Raw genomic sequence first — 19,241 nt, forward strand, 5'->3', positions numbered from 1 at the left:
TTTCGCTATATTTTTATAGTGCTTTAATGTAGCTTTTCCTACCCTTTATGGTTTGTGAATGGATACATCAGCATATTATCTTTTTCACTTTTCTGAATAACTCTGTTTGCTCCTCAGCCCATTGCTGAAGTGCATGTCTCTTGTTTCTGTTTCCATTCTTCCCCTGTTAACGAATGGTCGACTTGAAGACCTGGAAAAGGTTAAATGTATTAGATATGGTAGGTCTAAAGTGGGATGGCTGGCTTCATATCTCATGACAGGGTAAATTGCAAGGATCTATTGCCGGTGTGACTCTAGTCACCAGTAGACGGCTCCATTGACCTCACCTGTGAGGTAGCGCGCAATTTCGCAATTTTGTCCAGACATTATAGGATTCTTCCTCAATTTTTGCTTTGCTGCCTTTTTCATGTCCAGTAAAGTACGCCATTGTCGTGTCCAATTCCTTCTCATGCATGGTATATGCTGAGATACTTCATTGTCTATTCCGCATGGAACAAATAGAGAAACTTCGTTGATAGTGTCATAATTTAACTTTTATTATTTGGTCTCTTTGGACGGACAGGAATAATTACACAAGAAACAATAAGAGTGCGTTTGATAAAACTGAAGGTTGGAATCTGAAATCTAAAGTCTGAGGTTTGAATTCATTAAGTTATTGAATTGTTAAATGTTAAATCAAATATATTTGAGTGTATATCACATTCAGTGATAAGTGAATAGTTTATCACTTATTTTTTAAAATCAATTTTACCTAGAAAATTCAGTGCTACTTAATTAATTCAGATGTTCAATTTTGATTATTAATCACATTTGAACATATTAGCATCTGAATCTATTAAGTTTAAGTGTTGAATTGGATTATCAAACATGACTTAAGTGTGTTTGGATACTCATTATTTAGAAAAATTATTTATTTTGACACTGTTATACTTTTTTATAATGTGATATATATATATATATGAGAGAAAAAGATTAAAAATATATTTATTATATAATTCAAATAATTATTTCATATAATGATATATCCAAACACACATAATATTTTTCCTAGCCAAACAAAAAGAGTTTCGTTGGTTGCATTTTCATCCTTTTATTCATGTAGTCAAGTCCTTTAAAAAAAAGGACTTCCAAATACCAAATGCATGATTGTAATTGAGATTTTTTTTTAGACCAACAACTCAGGAAACTTACAGTAATGTAATGAAGAATATCTGTCTAATGTTCATAATGACATGTTTTAATTGTACATGCTAAAAAGAAAATTATTTTAGAAGTTTATGGAAAAATTTAACCTTGACTACCATTCCATGTCCATAAAAATTAAATGGCAAACGCGAACATGTTCTTCACCTGTAGACGAAAAGTGGCAAATTAACATGATGCTCCAATAGGCTTATTCTGAGTTGACAGCAACAAGCCATCATCCGCAGTTGGCCGGCGGAGCGTATTAATGTTCTTGTTTGTGTGTGTGTGCGTGTGTGTGCGTGAGAGTCATAAGAGCAAGACGAGAGTGTTGAGGAGAGGTGAAAGAAATGGTTGGAATGTGGTGGTGGAAAAACAAGAGAGAGGTGCGACTACTGGTGCACCTACTGCTGCCACTGAGTGTTCACTTTGTAGCCGAAGAGATGACTAAATCAGTTCTTGTGGACGTCACCACTAATGTTCTTTGTCCAGGCCAGTCCACATGCCCGGAGGCCATCGACCTCAATGGTCTTCAACAAACCGTAAGAGATTCTCAAGCTGCATGGATAATCTCCCAACCCCTTCTCTGCCAATGCATGTTTTTACTGGTTATGTAAGGTGGGATTTGCGTGTTTTTTAATTCAAGAAGATGGATAAAGTAAATTCTCGTTTTTTGGTGGGCTGCATTATGCTTTCAATCTGACCAATTGGCACTTTAATCAACTCCATTTACTGCTTTAATGACCTGACATTCTTGATATTTTTGAACTTCATTCATACCAAACTCTTTAGATGGACTCCACCAATGAGAGGCTACGGACTAATTAATCGTGATCAGTTGTTGCTAAGATGGGTCTTTTTGGCGTTAATTCTGCAGTATTCTTGTCTGTTGGAAGTTAAGGCCTGCAAAAGAGTAACAACCCACGAGCTTTTGCAGCTAGTTGGGCGGTTTATGGAAGTTCTGATTTTGACAACAGTCCAGAGGCATTGCATGATGTTGTCCTTTCCATCCTCTAATAACTTCGCAAAGCTAAAAATGTGTTACTGGGCACATTTTTCTTAGTAATAATAAAATTTTTCTATGAAATTCTGGTTCTTACGTGTTTCAATCATGCCAAAATTGGTCAAAGCTTCCTTATGTAATTTTGCTTTAATTAAATTAAAAATTTATTTTTATTGAAGTTCATACTTACAGAAATTCATAATGAGGCGAAATAAATGATCCTTTAAATGGAGGGTTTTTTTTTCGGGTAATTTTAAATGAAGGGTATGTTAATGTCACGGGAAATTTTGGTGGAATCTGAAGGTACGATTAAAATCATGTAGGATTTTTGCAATTTCTAGCATAACTTTTCCCATAGGAAAATTCATCCTCTTTCACAGTTTCTTTGAGTGAAGTTTGAACAATATGATCTCCATTAGTATAGAGGAATTCCACTATGTAATAAATTTCAGGTCTACAATTAGGTTTAGATGAAATGAGGAATTGAATTCTTGATAGTTGATTTTCGTAGACTAACCAACCCCAACAGGGGATAATAACTTAGCTTAATTGGTAAATAACTGGCGACATGTATGAATATTGGCAATCATTGGCTGGTATGAACCAGAAGAGTTATTTATTTGCTAGGATGGATACTGAAAACAGTGCCGGAAGTAATCTTGACCTAGTCAAACAGAACTGATAGAATGGTGTTTATGTGAATGTGGGGAGATCATCACTTTGCACAGATTTGGTATACTGTGTTTACTGTTTGGTTTTCCTTTCTTCACCTTCTTCTTTTTGTTCTTGGATGGGATAAGTTTCCTCTCATGTACTATGTGCTGTCACAAGTAGACTGTTGGAATCTTCAAGATGGTGGTTCTTCCAGTTCTAGGTCAACTTTCAGATGATTATGGTCGAAAGCCACTCCTCCTTGCAACATTTTCTGCTGATATTCTTCCTTTCGGTACGCACTTCATAAACATTTCTTTCTTTTTTTAGGTGAAGTTAATAACTTTGACATCAACATTTTGTATTCCCTCAAAAGTTTCGTGAATTCGTGGAAATGATAAGGCTTTACTCCAATGTTAATTTTTTATCTTGATTCCTACATAAATGTGTCTTGTATTTCTTCAGCTGTGCTCGCAATCAATAAATCAAAGGGGTTTGTGTATGCGTTCTACGTTTTGCGGTTTGTTTCTCTGATCTTCAGTCAAGGAAGTATTTACTGCATTGCTGCTGCTTACCTGGTAACAACTTCATTCAATACCTTTTGGGCACAGATCCTTCTTGCAATTATAATAAAAGTAAAAAGGGCATTTTCTGTTTTCTGACAGGCGGATGTTGTTGATGACAACAAGAAGGCTACAGGTTTTAGCTGGATGATGGGCCTAATTTCTGCATCCCGTGTCCTGGGAAATGTTCTTGCTCGTTTTCTTCCTGGGACTTGTTTTTTTGAGGCATGTTACTGCAATTATCTGAGAGCTATGCGACAATTAATGCTTGCCTAATTTTTAAAGCTACTGTTTCGCAAGTCAATTTTTCCATTTCAGGTTGCAATAGCCCTCCTGATCTTTTGTCCTGTATATATGACACTCTTTCTGGCTGAGACTATAACTCCAGCTCCAAAGGTTGACCAGTGTCTGCCATACTTCAAGAAGGCGTTTAAGCTTATTCAAGAACAATATGACAATATCAGATATGCTGCGGGTGTGGTTATTAGCAGGTAGATAATCATTTTCTTCTGTAGTTTAACCCCTCAAATGTCCAATACATGGTTTGGTTTATCTTGTGCCTTAGATTGTAGTATTCTTCCTCTTCATGATTTATAGGTGACTGACAGCTGCATACTACAGTTTACGCTTTCTGAACAATTTTCATTTTCTCCTCAGCCCTACACTGAAGTCCGTTTCACTTGCTTTATTCTTCTATGAATTGGGGATGTCTGGCGCCACTAGCACTCTACTGGTATGTTATCTATAATATAAAAGATGAACTCAACTGCTTGAAGTTCTATTAGATATAGGTGATTCAGTTGGTGTCCAATACTATTCATTTGAAACTTTTTTGCAGCAAAATATCAAACAGTAGGTTTAATATTCAGTTAGCAGGACGAAATTTTGATAATGAAGCAAAAGAAATTTGATGGCTTTGCTACGGAATCGCGTATCTTTGCCAATCATAAACTTATGGATGCATCATGGGAAATTTGAACAAAATTCATTGAGTTTACCTCAGTTTCCTGCTAGTTGGTTGAGATTCTTTTTGATTCCATCTTCTGTCCTATTCTAGGCTTGGTTTTGCATTTTACTTTTGGAAAAACCTCTGGCTAAGAGCCTCTTGAACTAGGAAATACCATATATTGCGGAATGTTTGTGCTTAGATTGAAGTCCTCAAGCATCTATTTCGTACTCATGTTTGGAGCATATTGATGAACACGAAAAAGGCAAAACACAAAGGAAACATGAGAAGGCAGTATTAATTGTTCTTGTATATTTATTTCCCATCAACATGGATTATCATTAGCTTAGGGAGATCTCCTTGGTCATCTTTTCTTTCCTGGCAGAGAAGTTCAACAAAGAAGTTATGAAAAGCTTTGATAAATGAAAAGGACAATTCGTTGCAGAACTTCAGTTTCAATGACAGGCATCTTTTTAAGTGATTGTATACTCGCATAGATACATCAATGTGGTAAAGTTTAAGTCGGTTGCTCAAACATAGCAATCAATTGCTTAATTTTGCAATCATATTTAAGTGTATCCTTCATTTGTTAAATTGGTCAATTAATCCTTGATTTCACAACCCCAACTTCATTATTCCCTTGATAGAGGAATTAGACTTATTGATGATCCTTAGAAGTTCAGTACAGGTTTTTGCTATTTATTTGCAAATTTTTGTTTTTTCACTTCTGTGGGTTGAACTTCTCTCTTTTGTGTGGGTTCCTTTTTGTCATCAAGCTACACATAATGACTCTACAGTTATTCTTCCAACCAAGAAATTTTCCCCTTTTTTCGTGACATTTATCTCAAAAGTCAAAACTACTTGAGAGTCATTTTCCATCTAAAATGTTCCTGCTGCGCTGTGTTTAGGTCTGCCTAGCTCCTTTTGGCTTTCCTATCAGTGTATTTAGTTTCTGCTACTTTTGCAGTATTATCTGAAGGCGGCTTTTGGTTTTGACAAAAATCAATTTTCAGAAATTTTGATGGTGGTTGATATTGGTGCAGTCATTTCTCAGGTAATTTACAACCCATTGCTTTCGTTCTATGACATTAACTCCTGAAGCAGTTTTTACTTGGTGACCTGATCAACCTAGAAATGGATCTGTGTAGCTCAGTAGAATGACAAGCTGAAAATAGCAAGATCCGTAGGCACATTAGCTTTTCACTAATTCAACACGTTTAAAAGGGATCTTCTAGAGTTTATTTTTCTTCTTTCGAATCTTATGGATGATTAAATTGTCCATGCAGCTAAAAAAAAGTGCATGTACAGTAGATACTTAAGATAACCAAACAGGTCTAAGAAGCAGAAAAAGATATTACCGTGTGGGACATTTAGGTCAACCCTCTCTTTCTCCCTCCTATTCTTGGTCATTCCATCATAGACAGATCTGCATACAAGATATATGCACACGGTATATTGCTTTTTATTCAACATTACTCAGATTCAGTTGTAGCCACGTAAAGTTCATTACTGATTGAGGCTTGAATAGTTTACTTAACCACCCTCATGATTTTTGCCTTTCAAGTGCCTTGAGTCCTCCACAACTTCTTTAACTTCTTTACTCACTATTTGCTAAAATTGTATTTCTTCTGTAGTTGCTGGTGCTTCCGATCATCACCCCTTTGGTTGGAGAGAAACTTATCCTTTGTGCAGCATTACTCTCGAATGCAGTATATGTAAGCTGCCTAGTTAATGTAGCACCTGGTTTGTCAAACTTTGTTTTTGTTATAGTGCTTATACCATGAAATTTGATCGATAGAGATACTCTCTGTTTACAGGCCTTGCTTTTTGGCTTAGCCTGGGCACCATGGGTAAGAGCAACTCTTCCATACAAAATAAATTGGTAAAAAAATGTACCATTAACGGAGAGAGAGGAGAGTAAAGAAGCACGACTGTTTCATGTTTACTCTGCATTGGTACCAAATTAGCACTACAAACATGACGGCCAAAACTTGAAACTACAATGTCAATGAAAAGTTCTTTACCAGCCATCCATTCGTAATACAGGTAACCTACTCCATTGCTGCTTTTGGAGTTGTTAACGTCCTTGTGAGACCTTCTGTAAGTGACTTTTCCGGTAATATGCAAACGTGTGCAATTGTGCTCTTCAAAATTCGTCATTTCATATGTGCTCCATTTTAACATGTTTGGTCGATTGCAGAGCTTTGCTCTCATATCCAAAGCAGCAAGTTCAACTGATCAGGTGGCTATCTTATTTGAAACATGAAGGAAAGCTTTCAAGTTATTGGAATTGGTAGCTATCTAATTGAATTATTGACTTCGTGTCTTAATCACAGGGAAAGGCACAAGGAATTATTTTAGGCGTCCAGTCATTTTCGAGTTTGTTGTCGCCACTAGCAATGACACCACTAACCAGTAAGTAAGCTACTTTTGCAATCTTTTTCAGATTTTAGAAGATTTTGGCTTAGTTGTTTAAGAAATTTTTTGATGCTCTAGACTTGTTCCTGTCAAGAGATGCACCATTCAACTGCAAAGGCTTCAGCTTTGTGTGTGCATCTTTATCTGTGGTATGCCTCTCCACCTCCTTGCTTTCACCTGTCGTCTCTCCTTATGAATTTTAAATCTCCAAATATGAGTGTCAGCGCTTCGGGTCCTAACTCCGGTGCTTGCTTCCTTTTCATAGGCTATTGCACTTTGTTTCGCTTTTATGTTGAAGCCAGATACTTCGAAGAAACCCTTGGAGGTTGATGCAGAACACAATAAAGCACCACTTTTGTCATAGCGTATATATGGTGCCAAGGAGGAGTCGGCATCCTCTGAAGCTGTAGAAGCATCACTCTCGTCATATTGTCTGGTGCTAGTAACTCCATTTAAACCGGTCGGCAAGTCCTTCAATGCTGTGGTCTTTTTCCAACCTAGAGTTGTATCTATGATTTGGTCTCATTCTCATGTAATATGGCCATTGGCCTATTTCTGAATAATTTGTGTGTGTGTGTGTGTGTGTTTCAATCTATAGTTCTGTTATGCTTAATTTGCATTCCTTTCTGAGCGTGATGCCTGATTTGTACTCCATTCATTGACTGTTTTTCAAGTGATTTCCTGGTCATAATTCACACTGGATTCCTGAAGTGGAAAGGGGGCTTTCTTGATCCTCTTTTTTTTTTTTCACTTTGCACTTCCTGCCATTTCGTACACAATTCTATGCATGTTTTGCAACATAAAAAAGATAGATTATGCAAAAACATGTTCTTTTTAATAATAATATGGGTTAATTACATTTACCTCCCCTGAGGTTTGACCAAATAACGAATCGATCCCTGAGATTTGACCAAATAACAAAAAGGTCCCTCAACCGTTAGTCTTTGCCGTTGACTGTTAGGGTTAATTACATTTACCCCCCTGAGATTTGACCAAATAATGAATCGATCCCTAAAATTTGTCCAAATAACAGATTCCTCCCCCACACTAACTTCTGTCACTTATATGTAACGGAAATAGCCAAAAGTCTGAATAACCCTTATTGATTTCCATCAAATTTTTGACCTATCGATTTTTGTGTTTTCAGAAAAAAATTTTGGTTAACAGATAAAATTTTGAATCCAACAAATTATTAATTTATTTAACAGATAAAAGCAGAGTAAATTTTGATAGACCTTGTAATGCAAAATTTGCCATACACGTATTTTGTAATTTGGTGAAATAGTGTGACAAAATTTGGATTACATGGGGTAATATCCATTATCCCATAAAATACCAGTGCTTTACGACTTTTCCCAATTATATGAACAAAGTACCTATTTTTTCAAAAAATAATTTATTTAAAAGATAAAGTAAAATTAAAATTTCTAGCAAATAAGGGGTTGAAAATGTAGTATGCATTTTTTCTTTCCATAATGTACCAGCTCCTTATACTTTTCCTATATTATATAAATGAAGTGACAGAAGTTAGTGTGGGGGAGGAATCTGTTATTTGATCAAATTTTAGGGATCGATTCGTTATTTGGTCAAATCTCAAGGGGGTAAATGTAATTAACCCTAACAGTCAACGGCAAAGACTAACGGTTGAGGGACCTTTTTGTTATTTGGTCAAATCTCAGGGATCGATTCGTTATTTGGTCAAACCTCAGGGGAGGTAAATGTAATTAACCCTAATAATAATCTCTTACCAAATTCAGTTACCATTGTTCGCATGTACTACAAAACAAAGTCAGCATTAAATTGCTAAAAGGTAAACGGGTCTGTATCTTTTGTGACTACCACAGAGTTCGTATAATCAAGAACTGCAATTGCGGAGTTTCTGTTTTTAAGTGGTCCACATATGTATGCCGATTTATCTCTGAATCATGTCAAAGAAATTAAGACCTTAATATAAAACTAGGATTATTATCCAAGCCTTTGATTTAAAGTTGGGCAGGAGTAATTAAGACTTCAATTGCCCACGAAAGCCACTTGATGGCACGCACGTGACACGCCCATCAAGGGTGCGCCTCACCCAATGCTGCATGCCTGTTTTCCTTCCATGGGAAGGATTCTGTTGACTGGTTCAAACTTCAAAACCAAAGGCACAACCTGGGAAACTCCTACTACTATGAATTAGTATATTAGTAGGGAATATATTAGTAGGGAAGTTCAGCCAAAGCCATTGCTTCTTTTACGTCAGTATCCTTATATTCAACTGCCGGCAGCCCCAGCACCACCACATAGAACCTTCATCCCTCTGGTTATCTGTTTTAAGGGTCTTTTTTTTTTGTGTCAGAGGAAAAACCGAAAAAGAAATGGTGGGGTGGTGGAAAAACAACAGAGAAGTGAGACTACTGGTGCACCTACTGCTCCCACTCTGTCTTCATTGGACAGCTGAAGAGATGACTCATTCAGTTCTTGTAGATGTAACTACTAATGCTCTTTGTCCAGCCCAATCCACCTGCCCTCAAGCCATCTATCTCAATGGTCTTCAGCAAACCGTAAGAGAATTTTATTCTGCGTGAATGGATGAACGAAAGAATGATGATTTCCCCACTCCCCTTTTTATTTCCGTGTGATTTTTTCGTGTGTATCTGTTTCATATACATATATTCTTCATCCATCAGTGGAGGTGTTCATAGGAATTGAAGTGGGATTCTCTCTGTTTTGGAGAAGTCTTTCTTTAATGGGATAATGGTTTGAAATTTACCAGTTTTTCTGAAGTTGAAACTGTTGCTACCAACAGTTAACTTAGATGGTTTAATCACGTCAGATTCTTGACCTTGAATTGTTCAGTAATTCTTTGTAGACTTTCATCTAGAAATTTGAACTATGTTGATAATGGTTACCTATCTGTTTGACATAATGGTAGGTAGCATAAGTGCATAACAACGTCTTCGTTGGACTATCCTATGCTATGCTTGACATATGCTTATTTTTTTTCCATTTCTCACCTTAAAGAACTTTGTTAGTGTACTAACAATTTTCTTTTGTATCGTTAAGCCATTGCCCTCTTGATAATGTTGCCTAATAAAGTTATGGGATAATTGCAGAAACCTCCCCTGAAGTTTTTAATACTAACACTCACCTCCCTTATGGTTTAGAAAATAGCACTTACCACTCTTGAATTTAAGGTTTGTGTTGCAGATTCAGTCCATGCCAGAAAAGTTACCATTAAAAATTTTGAGATGAGGATTTGCACCAAATTTGCCCTTAATGCTACTTGCCAAGTTGTATTAACAAAGGAATGACAAAATATGAAAAGCTATAAAGAAGGGTAAAAAACAAAAAAGCCCCCTGTGATAAACCTAATACACAGAAAAGCCCCCCATGGTTTCAAAATATACAACACGACCCCTCATGCTTTGAACTAAATTGTAAAGGTGACGGAATCCGTTAAACTTAACGGAAATGGTCAAAATGACCAAAATACCCTGATATAATTCAACAAAAAAACAGCTCAAAAAATCATTTATTTTATTTTCTAAGTAGAGAGAATTGAGAGTTAAGGGGTAGAATAGGTATATTTGATAAAAATTAGGTATAAAAATTTTTTTTTAGGTTCCAATATGTCATTTCCGTTAAGTTTAACGGATTCCGTCACCTTTACAATTTAGTTCAAAGCATGAGGGGTCGTGTTGTATATTTTGAAACCATGGGGGGCTTTTCTGTGTATTAGGTTTATCACATGGGGTTTTTTTGTTTTTAACCCTATAAAGAATTAGCAAAATTCAAGGAGTGTAAGTACAATTGAATGAATTTTACCAACGAAACAACGGTGAATACTAACGGCTAGTTAAATGACTATATATCCAGGTTATTGCAACAAAGTTTATAAAGAATACACGTCACTTTTAAAACTCTCTATTAGTAATATGAATAGCTATTTATAGGGGTAACACAACTGTTTATGTTGTCAACTCTAATCATATACCTAAAAAAAAATATCGCTGAGCAATCAGCTAATTAATAGCATACTTAAACATCATTAAAAGTTACTGAGCATGAGATAAGTCTAGTTACAAGTAATTAGAAATACATACTAATAAGATAAAGTTGTCTTTAGTAAATGAAAACTGCAGTAAGTGCATTAGAATTACGTACTAAAATTGCTACTGCTGTTGATATTTTCAGATTACAGGGTTATAACTGTATTAATGGAAAGAGATGTAGCAACTTGAGAAGTAGTTGTGGGCTGAACTAGAGGAGATTTTGAAATAAAAATGACTTGAGCAGATATATTTATGCAAGTTCTCTTTATACTTACTTTAGTAGAAACTCCATAATTGCTTACTGATTTTCCTCCCTGCAATTTTATAAAATTAGACTTAAATTGACTGGTTCGAAGAACATAATATAGAAACATGTACGCTGTTTTCTCCCCTCAGTTGGCACCATTCCTTAGTTTTGCTTACAATGGCTAATGATACTAAAATTCACAGGTAATCTAATTTAATTAGTCACTCAATTTGTTGACAAAAAATAAATTTTCTTTTCTAAGATTATTTCATTAAGTTTCCGCAATTAGTTAGGGTATAAAAGTAAAATTATACAATTTATTGTTAGTAATAGGTCCAATTTCCTCTTAGGGGAGGTTAGTACAATTTTAGAAATTATAAGGGCGGTGAGTGCTAGTGTTAAAAACCTTAGGAGAGGTTTCTGCAATTATCCCTAAAGTTATTAGATTCAAGAAAGAGGGTACAGATTATTGGAGAAGTTTTAATACTAATAAACTCACACATGGACCCACCAAGGACAGTGCCACATTTGACAAATTCCATGATAGTAGTAAAATTTGACCTTTTGTGACCAATCGACTGGATGGGTGTTTCTTGTAGATCCCTTCTTAGATTGCTTTCGGGGCGATTTAACTGTTTACTCTCATGCTTAGTCCAACTTAACTGTGTGAGTTTCTTTCAGTTTCTGAAAAAAAAAAAGAAGTAAAATTTGACCTTTTGTAGGTTATTTCTTTAGGATTCCTTTTTGTTGGAATTGTATAACACGAGTAATTCAAAACAATGAGCTTTTGCGGCTACTTGGTAGATTCAAAGGTTGTGATTTCAAGAAGAGTTGCATTTGGTCCATTTTCAAAGGCAGATGTAGTCCCTCCATCCCAACAAACCTCCAAATTTCCATTGTTCCAAAGTAATGAGAGTTAAATATTTATCTGTCATTTCAAATGGGATCTCTGTTTAAGTCTTGCCAAAATTGGTCGTAGCATTCTGTGAAGTTTATCATTTTAGATTTTCACACACCGGTACATCTTACAGTCAGAGCAGGATAAACTTAATGACACTGGTGAATGAGCCTATATAGATGATAATTTCAATGAAGGGCATATTTGCGTCGTTTGAAATTTGGTGGGAATATGCAAGATTAGTGCAACTCCTGAATGATTCAGTTCTCATTTATTTTAGGATTTTGCAATTTTTGGGCATAGCTTTTTCAGTAGGAAAATAGTTTTCTTTCACATTTTCCATAAGTGAAATTTGGACTTCGGAATTTTTTGACTTTCCATCAACAGATAGGATAGGAGTAGATTTAGAGTTCAATAAAAGAGAAAAAATAAATTCTCAAACACTGGATTTCCCAAGTCTAGTTTAGCACAATCGACGAGTAAGAGGTAAACATGCATGAATATCAGCAAAGGCTGGCTAGTATGAAACCAAATGGTTATTTTCTTTCTATGATGAAAATGAAGAATGAAAGTAAAATTGACATGGTCAGCGGCAATATTAGAAATTTAGAATGGTTTTGATGGCATGCGAAAAAAAAGTTCATCACTTGCACAATTTTGATACACTTTATTTAGCTTCTGTTTTTCTTTTGATCACCTTCTCCTTTCTTTACTTGAATGGGATAGATTTGCTTGTTAAACTAATTATGTCTTTTCACATATAGACTGTTGGAATCTTCAAAATGGTGGTTCTTCCAGTTTTAGGTCAACTTTCAGATGATCATGGTCGAAAGCCATTTCTTCTTTTTACAGTATCTACTAGCATTTTTCCTTTCAGTAAGTATTGCAAAGTCTGTGTATGGTAATTTCATGTCCTACACTTTTGCACATTCACAATTTTTTACACAAGCACTTGGAATTTACTACCTCTTTCGTACGTAAAGGTTATTATGTTTCGTATTGGCAGCTTTGATCGTCATCAATAAGTCAAAGGGCTTTGTGTATGCTTATTATGTTCTTCGCACAATTAATTTGATCTTTACTCAAGGAAGTATCTACTGCATTACTGCTGCTTACATTGTAAGATCTTTCTTCAACACCTTATTGGGTACAACTTTTTTAGGGGCTGTGAAGACCTGTAAGTGGCATTTTCTGTTTGCTTGCAGGCAGATGTTGTTGACGACAACACGAAGGCTGCAAGTTTTAGCTGGATGATGGGCCTCTTTTCTACCTCCCATGTCCTGGGAAATGCTCTTGCTCGTTTTCTTCCCGGGGCTTATATTTTTCTGGCATGTCACTACCGCAAAAAGAAACAAGTATTGTTTGCCTAATTTTTCAAAGTGATATTTGTAAATCAATCTTCCCATTTCAGGTTTCTGTAGTCCTGTTGATCTTTTCTCCTGTTTATATGGCAATCTATCTGTCTGAGACTGTAACACCAGCTCCAAAAGCAGACCAGCGTTTGCCATATTTTAAGGCGGCGTATAAGATTGTTCAAGAGCAATACAACTCAATGAGATATGCAGCTAATGTTGTCATTAGCAGGTAATACAACACATTCAATTTTTGGCTGTGTTTTTTAAGTGTTAAATTCATAATCTTATGTCTCCTAGATTTCTTTAGCACCTATAATTATGGCTTTGCTTGAAAGTTATAATTTCCAGATGGCTTCCATCAGCATATTATTTCCTATACTTTCTGAAATAAGTTCTTGTTTTATCCTTAGCCCAACACTGAAGTGCATTTCACTTGCTTTGTTCTGCTACGAATTGGGGATGTCTGGCGTCAACAGCACCCTACTGGTATGTTATCTGGAATTTAACAGAGGATGTTAGTTGAGATTCAGTTGCTTGTCCAGTTACTCAATTTGAGGCTTTCAAGTGTATTTTTACTCCCAAATTACTTTCTGCTACTTTTGCAGTATTATCTGAAGGCGGCTTTTGGTTTTGACAAAAATCAATTTTCAGAAATTCTGATGGTGGTTGGAGTAGGTTCGATCATTTCCCAGGTACTGTATGATACCTGTTTCTTCCATTCTTTGGCATAAATCCCTAAAGGCGGTTCTTACTTTGTGCCCTGGTCAATATGGAAAGTAATCTGTGCAGCTTAGTAGAAAGATGGGCACAAAACAATAATACTGCTGCTCCCTATAACTAGCCACATATAGCTTTTGCACTGATGGAATACGTTCATAAGGGATCTTTAAGGGTTCATTTTTCTTCTTTCAAATTCTACCGATGATTAAATTGCCAAGGCACACTACCAAGAGAGACGATCAAATGTATCAAGAAGCACATGAAGCATCTTGACTTGAGTAACATCTAAGTGAATCTTTCAAATCCCTTCAGAAAGATCTGCACAAAATAACTCAATATCCACTGGTTCAGTCACTTCAGTAGTGGCCATATAAACTTCATCTTTGGTTGATGTGCAAATGATTTGCATAACTAAGCACACAACGTTTGCTTTTAAAGGGGGTTGAATCCTCCACAATTTCTTTACCTTACCATTGGCTTTGTTTTTGCTTCAGTTGTTGGTGCTTCCCATCATAACTCCTTTGGTTGGAGAGCACGTTGTCCTCTGTGCAGCTTGCATTTCGTCTGCAGTATATGTAAGTTGGCTAGTTAAAATATTCACACCTAGTCCTGTTATAGTACTCGCACCATGGATCTTTTTTCTCAGAGAGGTACTTTCTGTTTTACAGGCGTTGCTTTATGGCTTAGCATGGGCTCCATGGGTATGAAACTAATTCTTTACATTCAAATTAGATTGGAAACAGTCTCTTCTGAGAAGAGATAAGAGTGAGAGAGTAAGCATTCTTCTTCCATGTTTACTCTCTATTGGTGCTAAATCAGCACTCCATACGCGAAAGATCCATAATTCCATATGTTAAAGCATCTGTTGTTGTTTGTTTACAACTTACATCACATTGCGGCAGCAGTGTATAGCTGATATTTTGAAAGTAGAATGTCCTTGAAACGTTCATCACCAGCCGTTCCAAATACAGGTACCGTACTTCACTGCTTCTTTAGGAGTTGTTAACGTCCTTGTGAAGCCTTCTGTAAGTTTCTGGACTAATAAAATGCAATGCATGCTATTATGCTTTCAAAAACTTCACGATTGTGTCTGTCCTCCAGTTTGATCAGTTTTTGCCTATAACAGAGTTTTGCTCTCATATCAAAAGCGGCAAGTTCAACTGATCAGGTTTGTGAACTAAGTTCTTTATACATATATCTGTTGTTATTATTTCTCTTAACCAGAACTTCGATTAATTAAAAACCTGGAGACTGGCTTCATGCTCTAATCACAGGGAAAGGCACAAGGATTTATTTTAGCCGTGCAGTCTATTGCAATTTTGTTGTCGCCACTAGCGATGACACCACTGACCAGTGAGTTGGCAACTTGGCCGTTTCTTTATGATTGCAAAGGATTCTTTTCTTGATTTTGCTTAACAAATGATTTCATGCTCCAGATTTATTTCTGTCAAAAAATGCACCATTTGACTGCAAGGGTTTCAGCTTCGTATGTGCATCATTTGCTGTGGTAATGCCTCTACACATTCTTGCTTTCTCACCCACCTTATGAAATTCGATGATATATCGAACAACTATGTTAATCTGGTGCTTCATTTTGTTAGGCTATTTCACTTTGTTTTGCTTCGATGCTAAAGCCAAATACTTCAAATCAACCCTCCGAGGTTGATGCAGAAAATGTTGAAGCGCCTTTCTTGTCCTAGTGTGTGGTGCCAATAAACCTACGAGGCTGGATCAGGATGGCCTCTGAAACTGTGGAAACACCACTCTCGCCAAAATTGGATGGTGCCAGTAACCATATTTAGATTGGGTCAGCACGTTTTCTGAAGCTGTGGCATTTCTCTTATCCTGTATGGTAAATATGATGATTAGGCTATTGCCATGTATTAGCCAATTAGCCATTTCCCAGAAATGCATTGTTTCTTCTCCTGGCAGATACATAGTTAAATTTTGTTCTTAGTTATATACTTTACCGAACAGAAAATTTGGGTTTTCGTTGGAAAATTGCTGTATATTGCTGCCATATTTTCGACAGCAATTCTGCATCCAGGTTAGAATATGTAGAATGATGGTCACAAGTCTTTCAAGATTGCTGAAAACGTGTGGTTTTTGTAATTGGTAAGGCTGTTACTGAACTTTATGCCATAATAAGAAAACTTTAACTAGCCGAGGAAAAGAAAAAGGAATACTTGCATTCTAACTTTCTCAGAGTACAACTTACTCGAATTTTACTGCCGACGTGAGGAGGACCTGTCAATGGATAATCTGCAAGAATTCGTATAAAGAATTTATAGTCTCGAAACTTGTCTTGTCTTATGGTGATAATCGAAATTACATCTATCCAAACTTGGATATTACTAACAAAAAAAATTTGGAAGCCTTATTGGCAACATTCAGTATTCATGATATAGGCTGTTCAGTCTAAGGATGTGATTGAGTCGAGTCGAGTCGAGTGCGAGTATAGCTCAACTCAATAGTAGAGAGGTACTGCTCGAACTCAAGCGAGTAGGAGAAATGGAGTTTGAACTCAAATTCGAAGAATGATTCAAAAACTCAGGATCAACTCGATTATGCTAGATTTTTTGCAATTATGATCGAAATCAAGTACTTGACTCTACTAAAAAAGTAATTCTGATAATTTATACAACTCACAAGCATAAAAGAGTAAAATTATAATAACTAAATATATAATTTTTAATTAATTACTTTGCACTCGATAAGGTTCAACGAGCCATCAAACTTGAAAAACCCATACTTGAACTCGGCTTGAATAATTATCAAGTTACTCGCGCTTGACTAGCATTCGATCTTGACCAAGTGACATGTGCCGAACCTGTGTAATAATAATAATAAAACCTAACTACCACCAAAAATTGTCAATAGTCAATTCTAGGTACTGGAGCAGGAACCCTAGGTGTGCAATGGATTATTTGATTCATCTTGTTCCGGAAGACTTTGTTTAATCCGATATACCAAAATTAATTGACTGACAGAATTTACTAACTAATAGACAGTGACAAACATGGTCGTTTCCTCAGGAATTGGGGAGAAATTTGTTTCCTTTCGAGTCAAGATAAACTGGGGGGTTTTAGGATTGACTGCTAATGAACTAAATAAATCAAATGCGAAAAATAATAATTAATTGACAGAAATAATTGAAAAAACTCTAACCAAGGGTACACTTCAGAAATGGTTCATACACTGATCATTGATTCAAATATAATTCCAATATTTATTAATAGATTGGTTATAGTTGTCATGCACGCGATAAATAACCAATCTTTTCTTAATTTCTCGATAGTTAAGGTACGATCATTAACTATTTTTCTAATCCGGAAACAACCCTAGATACGACCGTAGGATTTAATTTTTGTGACGCCCCCACTTCTCCCTAAGGCGAACCAAACAGTATCAGCGGGACGCCTGCCCAACTCTCGCTAGGATTCGGTACAATCCACAATTCAAAAATTGAAATATTTCAAATAATTTCAATACATAATTAAAGTACTCCAAAATATTTCACACTTACAATTATTTAGCTTTCAAACTTAAGTACAACCTAACGGAATATGTACTATAACCATCCGCTATAATACAATTTAAAATTTTCAAAAAAAGGTTATTTAGTACTATTCACGAGCACGTTTGGTCTCGAACCCTGTTAAAGAAAACAAAAATGTGGGATGAGTTACACAGTCCAGTGAGGTTCCAACACACTCTAGCAGTTCTAATAAATCAAGTAATTGAGCATACCACATGTATGGATCGGGTTGCACGTTGGCTCATGAACATGAGACAATTATCATTATACGAGTACTTTGACCATATCACAGGTATAATACATTAACATGAGACAATTATCATGGTACGAGTAATTTGAGCATGTCACAGGTATGAGTCAAGATTTGCACGTTGGCACATTTGCACGAAATAGTTATCTCTATGCAAAATAAACACACATTGAAGGATACGGTGTTCCAGTGGAACCATGTCGGTCATCTGCACCTTATAACTTTCGAATCCCCTCGGTTTGTCTGTCCATCACCTTATCCCTCCAGTAATAGTACTCGAATATACCGAAACGGTGGCCCAAGATTCCAACCTACTCGACCGAATTCAGTTCTGGCTCGAGTAGGTCAGTAACAAAGGGTAGGACCCAAATTCAGTTTAGAACTTACAATATGCACAAGTAATCAAATAACTTGGCGAACGGTAAAAATTTATTCTTTTGGTAGGTCGAGTGAGATAAAATACACACTCGCCTTAAAATTGTGAAAATTTCATATGAGAAATTACTAGCAACAATTAACACATAAACACGTAAACAATATTTGATAATTTCATGTGAACATGTAATTTATGGTAATCAAATAATCAAGTAGATAGGAAAACGGTAACTAATTATGGTAAACGGTTGACGGTTGACGGTTAACGGTAGTAATCACGGTTAATTGATAGACATTAGTCATTTTAATAGGCCGTCATTGGCCGTTTCTCACTTTACCACTTAAGAGTCAAGGAGATTCATTCCACCCAACTTATGCAGCCATAGCGTAATTAATCATTTAAACACATCACATGAATATGCAATTCAAGTATTTCATGTCGAGTAATTCAAGTAGTTACGTAAATATGCTCTTCAAGCATTTCATATCAAGTAGTTCAAGTAGTCACGTAAATATGTTTTTCAAGCATTTCATATCTAGTAATTCAAGTATACCTTACTTACATATGCATGAGTGTGGTAAATACTTAACATGTAGCACTTAACACTTAATGACTATGGGATAAGCATGTCATAGACTTATTCAAATTATATACTCCTATATGGAACACTCACCTATTCAAAACAAGTGAGTAAGTACCCAAACAAGTGTTTAGGCGTCCACTTCGAGTTCCTCTTGAATGTCTCCTTGAGCGCCTGAGCAAATAACCATCAATTATTATACACTATCACTTAGAACCCCTACTTATCAAAGAAAGTTGTACTAGTGTACAATCTAAGGAAAATTCATGAATTGACCCTTAATTATTTATAATCGAGACTCGGAAGTGAGTTTCAAAAATACAAGAGAAATCTGATTTCGCCTTTGAAATCAAGTGTAAAACGGTCTAGCAATATCGGAGGAAAATGGAGAGTTTGAAACCCTCAATATCCTTTAAGTTCAGAAATTTCAGATTCGGCAAGCAAATTTTGAAAAATCAGATCTCACTCGCTATAAGTCCA

General features: G+C 36.0%; 2 protein-coding genes across 3 annotated transcripts; both read left to right on the plus strand.

The window, feature by feature from the left end:
• The first annotated feature begins 1,334 nt into the window (after nt 1-1,334).
• On the plus strand, nt 1,335-7,473 carry LOC113762630 (tetracycline resistance protein, class A-like). 2 transcript variants are annotated; one of them, XM_027306167.1, is made up of 14 exons: nt 1,335-1,724; nt 3,020-3,131; nt 3,302-3,414; nt 3,502-3,624; nt 3,718-3,890; nt 4,057-4,132; nt 5,313-5,399; nt 5,980-6,060; nt 6,163-6,195; nt 6,392-6,445; nt 6,546-6,587; nt 6,682-6,760; nt 6,842-6,912; nt 7,029-7,473. In XM_027306167.1, exons 1-14 carry the CDS (start codon nt 1,533-1,535, stop codon nt 7,125-7,127), a joined length of 1,335 nt encoding a protein of 444 aa, XP_027161968.1. In that variant the 5' UTR covers nt 1,335-1,532; the 3' UTR covers nt 7,128-7,473. The 2 variants fall into 2 exon arrangements, with proteins under 2 accessions (XP_027161968.1, XP_027161969.1); XM_027306168.1 differs by lacking the exon at nt 1,335-1,724 and adding an exon at nt 1,741-1,800.
• Nucleotides 7,474-9,120: 1,647 nt separating this feature from the next.
• Nucleotides 9,121-15,717, plus strand: LOC113755888 (hippocampus abundant transcript-like protein 1). Its single transcript, XM_027299755.1, has 14 exons — nt 9,121-9,306; nt 12,707-12,818; nt 12,949-13,061; nt 13,148-13,270; nt 13,354-13,526; nt 13,708-13,783; nt 13,903-13,989; nt 14,512-14,592; nt 14,686-14,718; nt 14,989-15,042; nt 15,144-15,185; nt 15,292-15,370; nt 15,454-15,524; nt 15,619-15,717. The coding sequence occupies exons 1-14, from the start codon at nt 9,121-9,123 to the stop codon at nt 15,715-15,717; spliced, it is 1,329 nt and encodes a 442-aa protein (XP_027155556.1).
• Nucleotides 15,718-19,241: the final 3,524 nt, after the last annotated feature.

Source organism: Coffea eugenioides, chromosome 2 (assembly GCF_003713205.1).
Source record: "Coffea eugenioides isolate CCC68of chromosome 2, Ceug_1.0, whole genome shotgun sequence".
NCBI lineage: Eukaryota > Viridiplantae > Streptophyta > Magnoliopsida > Gentianales > Rubiaceae > Coffea > Coffea eugenioides.